General features: G+C 42.9%; 1 protein-coding gene across 1 annotated transcript in view; it reads right to left on the bottom strand.

Annotated features, from left to right (window-relative positions):
* STK33 (serine/threonine kinase 33) overlaps window positions 1-12293 on the bottom strand; it is a gene marked incomplete at its 5' end in the record, with an annotated part of 49722 nt that extends 37429 nt beyond the window's left edge. The window contains 4 exons of the mRNA XM_015417462.1: window positions 764-883; window positions 9076-9199; window positions 11542-11711; window positions 12174-12293. Of these exons, the coding sequence (XP_015272948.1) occupies window positions 764-883; window positions 9076-9199; window positions 11542-11711; window positions 12174-12293 (534 nt within the window). The remainder of the gene's footprint in view (window positions 1-763; window positions 884-9075; window positions 9200-11541; window positions 11712-12173) is intronic.
* Between the last annotated feature and the right edge of the window lie 470 nt (window positions 12294-12763).

Here is a 12763-nt window from a genome sequence, read left to right as displayed (position 1 = left end):
TTTTTCCAGCCAGCAATGTTCCATGAAAGAATCTTAAGGTTGGAAGTTGCTGGTTCTTCTCTCAGTCAGTCAGCTTCCATTATCAGGTCAAGTGCTTTTTTTCTTATCAAGAAAGACACTGCCATTCCTTGTCCTCTGGGGCAAGGGTTCAGCTGCAACCTCTAGATCCTTGTTAGGGCTCCCAGGTTCTATTGTCACTGGCTCCACATCAAATAAAAGAGCAGGTTGCATTTCTGGCTTCCACACATCTTGATCCATTGGGGTCTGCATTGGGAGGGTTGCCAGAAAACTCTCAAAAACTCTCAATATAAAAGTCATTTTAATAACTTATAAAATTTGTTGCTGTTCAGTTGCACAGTCGAGTCCGACTCTTCGCGGCCCCATGGACCAGCTCCCGCCAGGCCCTCCTGTCTTCCGCCATCCTCTGAAACTTATAAAAAACTTATAAAATATATCCTCTTTTTTCAGACCAGTTTTGCGAATTCAGTTGTAATGTAGTCGTTCATTTGCCTGTGACCCTGATGCCATTTGTGAACAGTTTTTCATTAAAAAAACAATTCTATAAACCTACCAACTTGGCCACTACTTGTTCAGCTCAGAAACATCCACCAAGCCGCTATTGCGGCAATCCTCACGGAATGTGGCATGCAACAAAACTGTTCCCAAGAAAGTTAACATGAATATTATTATATACTAACAAAGATAAAAAGTTGCCATCTAGAAAAGTGAAGCTAAAACTTCAACGAGATACACAGTTGCAAACCTGAATTGCTGCACCATCATCTATTCGTGTGTGAGGGACTTTGCATTCTGTACTACTGCTTCGAATGCTTGAGGCAAAGAACAGTGGTCTGTGACAGTCTGTCAAGGATGATTTTGACACCTTTGGGAATATAAAAAGATAAGCATAACATTAAAATAGAAGTCATTTGTTTTAAAAAGCTATATAGGCCCCGGTCACATGGCAAAGTTGCCACGGGAGAGGCACGGATGGTGAGCGGATTATCACACCCCAACATCTGGGAAGTGGAGCGCACTCGTAGCTTACCGCCGACAATGCGTGTTAAAAAACTAGTACCTCCAAGGTACTAGTAAACGTTTGCCACGGGCTGCCTCCAGACGCCCGTGGTGTGATCGCGCCAGCGCGCAGCACTCCCCTCCGGTCCCTCGTTTACCCGCCGGCGCTGAGGAAAGGACCTGTGGTGTGCCGCCGGCGCGTCTGATCGCGTAATCGCGGATCAAACTGTACCGAGGCAATTAGCCATGCCTCCCTCGCGATATCTGGCCCGTGGGGCCGGGGCCATTGTATTTTTGTATACCTTCCAACCTATGAGGAAAGAACATGCAAGTTACAAGGGCCATAAAATGTTGGAAATGAGACAAGAGCTAGAAAAGGTGAACAGATTTCAAATCAGTAGTAGAAATATGTTAGGATGACTAATGAGACCTTACAAATGAGAGATAACTCATATGTGAATCTAAATTCTTTTATTCCAGTTAGATGCTTCTCTTACATATCAATAAAGAGGTACTTATTAACTAGTGTTTTTCAACCTGTGGGTTGGGATCCAAAAGTAGGTCACAAAGCCCCTGCAAGTGGTTTGCAGGCCAGCCTTCCCTAATGGCCGCCCCTGCGCTTCCTATGGCTCTCTTTTGTATCTTGGAAACCAAGATTCTGACCCTGGAAACAGTATCTTCTCATTTTCCTTCACTGCATATACATGTTGCTCAAGTAAAATGTGTCCTGATTGTCACTAGAGTGTGTAAGAATCTTAGGGGTGATTAGTGAGAGTAATGGAGAAGGAGAAGGTGCTCAAAGGCCAGAATGTAACCTCCATATAAAAGGCTGTGTATGTCAGAATAAAGAGCTGCGGTGGCTCAAGTGGTTAAGCCGCTGAACTGCAGGCTGTGGAAGGTCGGTAGTTCAGCAGTTCGAGACCCGAGCTGCAACGTGACGGAGTGAGCTCCCATCTCTAGCTCCAGCCAACCTAGCAGTTCGAAAGCAAGAAATTGCAAGTAGATAAATAGGTACCACTTTGGTGGGAAGGTAACAGCGTTCCGTGCGCCTTGGTGTTTAGTCATGCCGGCCACATGACCATGGAAACGTCTTCGGACAGCGCTGGCTCTTCGGCTTTGAAACGGAGATGAGCACCGCAACCCTTTTATTTATTTATTTTACTGTATTTATACCCCGCCCTCCCCGCGAACGGGCTCAGGGCAGCTAGAGTCAGGACTTGACTGGCTTTCGAGCAAGGGAACCTTTACCTTTAATGTCAGAATATCACTTGCTTGGGATTCATAGTGGGGGCAGCTGGACCCTTTGTGCCATGTCTGCTGGCTTCTCAAAAAACATCTGGTTAGCCACTGTAAAGAATGCAATGCTGAACTAGATGGGTGCCAAGGATATAGTGTGCTTTTGTTTTGTTTCAGGTTTTGTTTTGTTTTGTGCTGTCAAGTCATAACTAACTAATGGAGAACCCGTCGGGTTTCCAAGGCAAGAGTTATTCAAAGGTGGTGCCACTGCCTGCCTCTGCATCAGAACCCTGAACTTCCTTGGGGGTTCAAATACTAACCAGGGATTGACCCTGCTTAGCTTCCAAGATCTGATGAGCTCAGGCCAGCCCTGGATGGGTCACCATACCAAGGGAATTTGGACTTTCAGGTCGCCGTGCGGAAATCAATGTACTCTGATCATCACTACACCAAAAGAATCACACTGAACAGCAGAGCTTGAAGGAAGGTGATTTTAAAATGCAGAGGCTGAATTAAAATGCAGGCAATTTTTTTAAAAAAACCCAGAGGCTAAACTAGGAATTATAAATACTTCTTTGATTGAGGGTAAGTTCCCTGAACTTCTTAAACAAGTAGTTATCAGATCTTTGCAAAATGAGTCTTCCCTGGCTGAAGATGACTGAGCAAACTACAGGCTAGTCTCAACTGTGTTCCTTCAGGGTCAGGGACAACGGGTGGCATTAGGGGAACAGTTGTCCCAAAGGCATCCGCTAGTCTGCGGAGTACCCCAAGGGGTGATACTTTCCCTGATGCTATTTTAACATCTATATGTGCCCCCTTGCACAGATTGCCTAGAGGCATGGGCTGGGATGTCACCAGTACGCGGATGACACCCAGCTCTATCTGCTGTTGGGCAGCCAGTCTGACCTGCCGTTGCAGGCCATGGCTGGTTGGCTTAGACTGAGCCGAATAAAATTGTATCTGACGAAGATGGAGGTCCTGTACCTGAGTCAGGGTGGCCTGGGTGTAGGGATCCCATTCCCAATCTTTGACGCTGGTGCCAGTGTTGGAGATTAGGAGCTTGGGAGTGCTCTTGGATGCTTCCCTAACTACGGAGGCCCAGGTAGCAGTCACTGCTAAGTCAGCCATTTATCCTCTTCGGCTGATCAAGCAGCTGGTTCGCTTCCTTGAACACAAGAACTTGGTGACAGTGATCCACAAAATGGTCACCTCGAGATTAGACTTCTGTAATGCTCTCTACATGGGGCTGCCCTTGGCTTCAAGCTAATGCAGAATGCAGCAGCCAGGCTGTTGTTGGGTCTCCCCATGTGGAAGCACATTCAGCCTGCACTAAAAGAACTGCACTGACTACCTATAGTGTACCGAATTAGCTTCAAGGTGCTGGTGCTTACATTTAAAGCCCTTTATAGTCAGGGGCCTACCTACCTGAGGGACCGCATTTCCCCACGTGCTCCCCAGACAGCACTACAGTCAAGGTCTCAAAAATCACCTGACCCTCCTGGGCCCTAAAAACACCAGGATGGCATCAACCAGGGCCAGGGCTTTCTCAGTGGTGGCCTCGTGCTGGTGGAACAAGCTCCCAAAAGACATCAGGGCCCTGCGGGACCTTTTACAGTTCCACAAGACATGCAAGATGGAGCTCTTCCACCAGGCCTTCAGTTAAGGAGCCGCACCTAACAAACTGAGACCCTGCGCCCAATTCCATCATACACAGCCTGAGTTTTGCCGATCTTAAAATCAATTGCTGACTGCATTTCTATTTTGTCTGATGCTACTACTGCTTCGCCATCGCCATATAAATTGATCACTAGCACTTTACGTTGTGTTTTAGGTCTATATTTATAATTGCTGTTTTATCTGTTGAAATTTTATGCAAGCCGCCCTGAGCCTGCTTTGGCAGGGAGGGCGGGGTATAAATCAAATAAATCAAATAAACGTTGCTGTTTGGCGGCAAGGTGATTGAGCAGGTAGGATCAGAATAACCCCGAGCAAACCTGTATGGCACTTCTTCATGTGACCTGTTTCAATTAGGCTTCAGGCATGGTTTTGAGACACATTTAATACCACTGGTGGATAATCTTCTCTTATGGATATGGGAGTTTCTTCTCTGTTGATTCTATTAGACCTTTCTGCTACTTTTTATACCATCAGTTATCATTATCTTGTTGCACGGATTAGAAACATTAAAAATGTATAAGGGTGGATAGCACGTGATCCATTGGTTTCAATCTCTTCTGTCTGGTAGAACCCAGAAAATGGCTGTGGACAATGCGGAGTACAGAATTTGGCCTCTAACTTGCAGAATTCCATTCATTCAGTTTAATTTTTATAGAATCTCTGGGATCATCTGAAATTTTGGGATGGAGTGTCCTGTATGACATCCAGCTCTATATTTCTCAAAGTAACCCTCTAGAACAAATTGAAACTGAAATCAACAAGAAAGACCATAAAACCTCTCCTTAAAGACCTTCTAGAGAGAAATCTTAAGGTGGTCTACTCAGAATTTTGCTCAGTTCTATTCAAGGGGGTATCCTCCCAAGAAGAGTTCTGAGGATGGCACTGTTTATTAATTTTGGTTAACTTTGGGGAGAGAAATCGCTATTAGTTTTGTTGTTCAGTGGTCTTACTTTATTTAAGGATAATCATTTGTGGGTATCTGGTTTAGGAGATTTGTAAATTGTTTTGCGTTTTATAGGAGTAATTCTGTTAAGTTTATTTGTATATAATTATTTGTTTCATTTCTTGTTAGCCCTTTAAAATACTTAGGGATAGCCTAAGTCAATGTCTTAAAATAAATAAATAAACAAAATAAATATATGTAGAGACTTCCTCAACTGAAGAATGGGAAGAATGCTTGAATGTGATTGATTTGGAGGAGCCTGTATGAAAAACAGAATATTTCCCCAATTAGAGAAATTACCGAGCTTTTAAAAATATTCCTGATGGACACTAGTAGATTAAAAAAAACCAAGAGCCACATGTTAGTATGACATCAAATACCTCCTTTAGTATAAGTGATATGATATATACAATTCCTGTTACACAAGCAGATTCACTGACAATTGATTCACATAATTAAAACAATCGCATTGATTAAATATGGAATTAACATGATTGGCACACATAATATAGCTAAGAAAACAAAAACACGAATTATTGTGCTAATATGATATACTCCTTGCAAAGGATAGCAGAATGCATTTCACGTAAAACAACTGCCATTTTCATACAATTTACTTCTTTTTCAAAACACCTTGAGTATCCTGGCTGGATAAGCCTTAAATACTACTGGCCATCTGGGATGTCAGATTCACAATCAGTTATAATAAAGAAATTCTCTGATATCATACTATATACCAAGAAGAAGGTGATTGTGGGTGAATACTGTTAGCTTTCTCTATGAAAATTAGTCACTGGTTATATGTTCAAGGAACTGTGGTGGCTCAAGTGGTTAAGATGCTGAACTGCAGGCTGTGGAAGGTCAGTAGTTCACCAGTTCAAGACCCGAGTGTGCCGCATGATGGAGTGAGCTCCCATCTCTAGTTCCAGCTCCTGCCAACCTAGCAGTTCGAAAGCAAGAAATTGCAAGTAGATAAATAGGGACTGCTTCGGTGGGAAGGTAACAGTGTTCCGTGCACCTTGGTGTTTACTCATGCCGGCCACATGACCACAGAAACATCTTCGGACAGTGCTGGCTCTTCGGCTTTGAAACGGAGATGAGCACCGCAACCCTAGAGTCGGATTTGACTGGCTTTCGAGCAAGGGAACCTTTACCTATATGTTCAAACATGTCCTGAGATTATATTAAGTTTGCATCCTTCTTTTTAAGAGTTCTACTTTAAGGAGACCAATTTATGTTAATGTACCAAATTATGAATTATCTTCAAAACTTTCAGATTTAAGTGCTTTTTCATTACATTGTTTAAAAATGTGTATTTATTACAGACATCCACAGAAAAGGCTTTTAAAGATTCCCACTCTATGTGTTGAGAGTGTATACCATTAAAGAAGATGTTATGATACGTGATGAATGTGTTCCCAGTAAATGCATTAAGTAGTACTTGATTGGACACCAAAGAAATGGCCTGTCTACACCTTTTTCTAAAAAGACTAAAGAATTCCTGATATATGTATGTCAATTTTATATAATCACACTCCTCTCTGGATTTTTTTATCTGCTGCTATAATATCATAGTCTCTATTATTGTAAACTTTGAGATTAACAAAAATATTAAGTCTAAACATTAAGCTTTCAGATAGGACTGCCCAATGTTCCTTTCTATTGATAATATAGACCTTTGTAATTGTGGATTATTTCATTTATAATTTAATCCTAAACCCTGTTTTTTAAATGGTTCTCAAACTGCATGTTGAAATGCAAAAGAGGAGCAGTGTGAGCTGTGATAAGTTGTTCTGGGAGGCTTGGTGGCAAATTTGGGTTTCTCCCTGCAGAATATGAGACAACCTACTGGTCAGAAATGCTATATATTTATAAACAGTAGATATGAAAATAAAATATAAACTTGTTCAGTATTAGCTGAAATAAGATTTATACATATTATTATGTTGGAGAGGAGGAAAATAGTGTGAAATTAACTTTGCAAGTGGGCCCCAAAAGGCACAAATTTAAAAGTGGGTCCTACTTCAAAAGTTTAAGAACCACGGGTTTAGGATACTAACTAAACCCTATGCCAGCACGACTGTGAGATGCGCCAGTGTGACCTGAAGGTACCTTGGCATATCTGGAAATAAACCAGCACCAAGGCGTGCTCAAACCAGGCTGGTACCAGAGTAAAACTTGCTGACATCAGGAAGTCTCAAGGAAGGAGCAGGGATCCTAAAACTGTTCATTTTGCTCTTTCCACCCCAGCACTGGCACAGCGTTACACCAGCAACAATTCCACAGAAGTCATGCTGAGTTAAAATCCAACCCTTCCCCACTATGACTCCACGCTACAGTGCAACTCAAGGTACCAAGTCCAGCCTCTTCCTTCGACTTTACTGCTGATCAGCTTTTGCTGGCCAAAAGCTGGGTTTTATATTCTAGCCACCACCTGATAGTGGCATTTGAAACCATGCTTCCTGGTTGCCGCATGGGTGCTTTCCCCCAGTGAGTTATTGGGGAAGATGGCACTGTTTTTGTGAATGGGAGGTTATGCATTCCCTTGCTGCTGCCCTACTCTCTACTTCTGCCTTGCGAGGCAAGAGACTCGTAGTCTTTAGCCCTTGCCCACCCCAGGAAATAAACCTTTGTGCAATGGAGTTTTAGGCATTCTATTTGCATTGCCTCTGCCAAGTGAGCTGTGGCTGATTGGATCAGAGCAGTCATGGTTCTTTCCCTGAGCGTCTGTCTGGCAAAAGGTAACACAGAATGAGGTTTCCTGGAGCTTGTCCCTGTGTTCCTACTTGTGGGCCAGCAAACAGGCCATAGGTGCCTTCCCTGATTGATGCCTCCAAGCGCTGATATTCAGAGGTTTACAGCCTCTGGACATGGAGGTTCCCTTGGTCTTCAAAGCTAATAGCTATTGATGGACCCTGCCCCTCATGAAACTGTCTAACCTCTTTTAAAGCCATTTATGACAAAGGTCATCGGTACACCTACTGGAAGTGCACTGCACAATTGAATTACTTATTGAATGAAGTACTTCCTTTTGTCCATCCTGAATCTGTTGCCCATTAGTTTAATTGGATGCCCCTTACTACTAGTATTGTGGGACAGAAAAATGTTTTCTCTATCCCTTTATAAAACTCTATCTTGTAAGTCACATTGGGTCCCCACTGGGGAGAAAGGAGAGTTTTCAATTAAGAAAATACATTAAAATGTAGTCTTTTCTCTAAACTGAATAGCTCCACACTCCTAGGCCTTTCTTCATGGGTAAGTAAAGGTAAAGGTTCCCTTGCTCGAAAGCCAGTCGAATCCGACTCTAGGGTTGCGGTGCTCATCTCCATTTCAAAGCCGAAGAGCCAGCGCTGTCCGAAGACGTTTCCGTGGTCATGTGGCCGGCATGACTAAACACCAAGGCGCACTGAACGCTGCTACCTTCCCACCGAAGTGGTACCTATTTACCTACTTGCAATTTCTTGCTTTCGAACTGCTAGGTTGGCAGGAGCTGGAACTAGAGATGGGAGTTCACTCCATCATGCGGCACCCAGGTCTCGAACTGCTGAACTACTGACCTTCCACAGCCTGCAGTTCAGCGTCTTAACCACTTGAGCCATCGTAGTCCCATTTCTTCATAGGACCAACCCCTTAATCATCTTGGTTACTCTCTTCTGCACTTTTCCCAGCTCTACAGCATCTGTTTCCTTTGATTCCTCCCTTCTTGTGATCTGTGCATGGGCAGTGACCTACTGACATCAGGAATCCATGCCAACATTACAGGCTCTGGTTGGCTACTTCCATATGGGTGTTACGGAGACATCCACTCCATAGCTAGTGTGTTGTAGTGGGCTTGATGTGGACTCCAGTGCATTTGTTATGTGGAGTTTGGTTTCTTCAGACATACTTTTCCTCTGATGAGGGGGTACAGTATAATATTCAGCAGCACCAGTGCTGGGCCAGCAATGCACCAGCATTCAGAGAGGAGGAGGAGGAGGAGGAGGTTTCCTTTTCCAGTATCAGTATTCTGCTGAGAATAATAAACATTAACCATTCTCATGCAGTTGATACAGCACACCCTAGTGCCTACTTTCAAAGTTGTCCTATTAAAAAAGAAAAACCATTTCTCAAAGCAAAAGCGGGCCCGATTTATTGAATAATGGCAAAAAAAACCAAACCCTCACTAATCTGAGCTTGCAGTTAGGAAAAGAAAGTCTGCTTACCTCTTTTGTAAGAGATGCTGCTTGGCGAGTGAAAGAAACAAGCATGCCTTGAGATTCCGAATGCTTATTCACTGAAGTAGAAGCAGTCAGTGCCTCTGATACAACTCCTCTACAGCAGATGGGGCTGTTTTGGCAATGGAGGCAAAAAGATAGAACATTGCTGGGTTGAATTGGTCCTGAGCACTGAATGCATTTTACAGTCTTCTTGTCCTGATCAAGATCAGCCATCTGCTCAGTTGTGTAGATCCTGCTGTGAAAACGAAATGGTAGCACAAAGATTGGCACCTCTTCCACTGTTGGAAAAAGCAGAACAAAAGGCTGAGAAGAAGAATTGTAAGGTCACAGTTAGTGGACTGGTGGTACAAAAACATCACTGGCGATGACTATCAGCCAGCCAAAGCAGACTAATATAATCTTTTGGAATGTATGGCAAACCTACAGAATCACAAGTAAAGTTGCAGTTTTAAAAGCATGTTATTCACCAAGCAGATGACCACAAGAAATTTCACATTTTTAAATAATACTTTTTGCCCTCTAGGACAAAGAAGAATTATTTACAACATAATCATAATCTATATACTAATAGTAAAGTCAGCCAAATCTGAGGATACTTAAATCTGGTGACTGGAGCTATGAATGGGAAAGACAAATCTTTCTACAAACCTGAACAATGCCCTAGGTTTGCAGAAAAATCTGACATCTAAAAATAAAAATGGGGGGATTTAAAAAAAAACCAAAGTGATAACAGGAGCACCTGTAGCTTTAAGAAACAGAAACCCTTGGTGGCTGTTGCCAGGCAACAACAGCTTTCCAGGCTGGGTTTCTGTAAGGAAAAAGGCAGGGGGAGGGGGCAGGGTCCTTTACAGGCCTATTTTGACCTTTGAGGGAGGACTCCCTAGGCCTGGCTAGAGTTGCCAGCTCCATGTGGGGAAATTCCTAGAGATTTTGGGGTAGTCTAAGGAAGGCAGGGTTTGGGAAGGGAGTCCAGCAGGATACAATGCCATAGAGTCCAGCCTCCAAAGCAGTTATTTTCTCCAGGGGGTAGATCTCTCGTCTGGAAATCAGTTGTAATTCCAGATCTTCAGGTTTCACCTGAAGGTTGGCACCCTAGGTCTGGCAGCAACCACTGAGTAACAATACCAGCAGATTTGCATGGCTCACCTAACACTAGCTGCTTGCACTGTTCAGCAACAGCTGCCCTATAAAAGTCAGTGTGATGTAGCAGTTAGAGTTTCAGAGACCCTTTTTTTTGAAGTCCACTGGGTGACTTTCACCCTAACCTACCTCACTGGATTGTTGTGAGGATAAAAAGGAAGAACAGAGAATGATATAAGGTGCCTGGCCCACACTGTAGAGAAAGGTGGGGTACAAATGAAGTAAATTAATAATAAATATAGCTGAAGATACAAGGGGAATAGTTAGTTTCAGTCAAGAGTTGGAAGCAGTAGCTAGAGGTATCAGATCTATAATGTAATCGGAGCCCAAACTTAAAGGTCGTAAGCCATGCCCTTGTAGTCATAAGATTTTGGCCACATTCTAGGCATAAAGCCGCATACGGGACACGATTCAGCAAGTGGAGCAAACCCACACGGGAGAATGACAATAAGACTGCATCGTCTGCATAAAGCAAAACTGGGACGTTAGTGGAACCTGAGCTTATGGTCGCCCACCTTCCAAGTAAATTGCTTCCTAGATTTGGAGAAGACTAACACTTTTTATTTTCCATAGTTAGGTTCTAATTGGTTGATTTTACAGTACTCTTGGTAACAGTTCAGTAAGTGGAGCAAACCCACACGGGAAAATGACAATAAGACCGCATCGTCTGCATAAAGCAAAACTGGGATGTTAGTGGAACCCAGTTTGGGGCTATGGCCATTCAACTGGGCCAAAAAGGGGGCAAGGTCACTTAGGAAAAAGTTGGGGAGAAGGGGAGCAAGAACACAGCCCTGCTTGACTCCTTTGCTGGTAGAAATGTTTGGGGCTAATCCCTCTGAAACAGAGTATCTGGTTTGACACAAGGTGGAGGTATGTAGTAGGAAGGAAAAGGAGCCTCTTGTCTAGGGAAGTATTAGCCATCTTCTCCCAGAGGCGATTCCTGGGGATAGAGTCAAAGGCACTTTAAGATCCAGAAACGCCACAGATAATTTGGATCTTCTGCGCCCTGTATACTTATTAACTAAGTGGGAAAGAACCAAACAGTGGTCCAGAGTCGGTTTCCCCTGCCTAAAGCCAATTTGCTCTGGGCCAGTAAATTTCTGAATTGTTAGCCAATTATGAAATTTGTTTTGTAATAATTTAGCATACAATTTGCCAATAACAGAAAGAAGGCTGATAGGCCTAAAATTTGCAGGATTTGAGTGGTCACCCTTCTTAAAAACTGGAACTATAATTGCAATAGTCCATGCTGTAGGCATATGCCCTGTTAAATTTACCATGGGGGAAAAAGCAGCCAGAGGGGGTGCCCACCATTCAGGATCAGCTTTTATGATTTCTGCAGGTATCATGTCAGGACCAGGTGCTTTGCCTGATTTTAGTTGGTCAATAATAGAAAAAACTTCTTCAGGAGTTACGGGGGGGCATTCAGGCATATCATCCAAGACAAGGTTGGCAATATGGGAAGAACCTGGAACCTCCTCCTGAAATAAGTCGGGAAAATGTTGGTACCAAGTAGAAGGAGAAATGACAGAGGGGCTGAGAGTTCCTGGTCTGAGTGCTCTATTAACTAATGCCCAAAATTGCTTTGAATCATAGTGGGAGATAGCAGTTAGTAATTGCTCCCACTGTTTATTGACAAAGGTATTCCTCTTGATTTTGATGAGGTTTTTAAAGTGATTTTTGCATGTTTGATATTCTTCAGGGAGATAAGAGAGTCCTGGCGATAAATGGAGCAAAGATGAAATTTCAGTTCTCTGCATTCTTTATCAAGCCAAGGGCCATTAGCAGGTTGGACAAATTGATTTGGTTTGATGCCCTGATATTTATGTTTCAATGACTCATTTATACAAGCCAAAAGAATCTTGGTCAGTAGACTCTATTAATCTATCCCTGCAATCCAAGATAAAAGGCTGGGTCAAAATTATTGAAAAGGACAACCTTACCTCTGGAGACCAGAAGACCCTAGCTGGTAAATCAGATTCTTGAATCATAGGTTGCAAACAGATGCTGTTATCTAACTTGAGTGTAAGAACTAAGGGCAAGTGGTCACTATAAAGCTGTTCCTGAATAGCAAAGTTACATATAGAGGAACGAAGACTTGAGGAAACTAAAATATAATCAACTACACTACACCCTCTGGTAGAGATAAAAGTATAATTATCTGCATTTCCATAAGCCATTAAGCCATTCAGCCAGAGTAAATAAAATTGGGTACATAACTGAATGAAGTATTGTCCAGTTAAATTAAATGTATTGTCCCGGGAGTGTCTATTACCAGGTGCTAGTAAAAAGTTAAATGTCTCCAAGTCAAGGCCAGACTTAGTAGCAAGAATATAGATATTATTGCCCACTCTAGCATTAAGATCCCCAGCTAAGATAATGTCCCCTTGGGGAAATACTTGGGTCAGCTGTTCTATAAGGGCCGTCAGTCTGTTCCACTGATTAGCTAGGGCAATTTTGTCCTTTGAGGGAGGTAAATATTAATTATTATAATAAAGACTCCATCAGAAGTTAACAAGGTTACAAGAGCTAG

The sequence above is a fragment of the Gekko japonicus genome, unplaced genomic scaffold (assembly GCF_001447785.1).
Source record: "Gekko japonicus isolate JY-2015 unplaced genomic scaffold, Gekko_japonicus_V1.1 scaffold3415, whole genome shotgun sequence".
Lineage (NCBI taxonomy): Eukaryota > Metazoa > Chordata > Lepidosauria > Squamata > Gekkonidae > Gekko > Gekko japonicus.
Note: the sequence above shows the minus strand (reverse complement) of the source record. Positions and strands in the feature narration are given on the sequence as shown.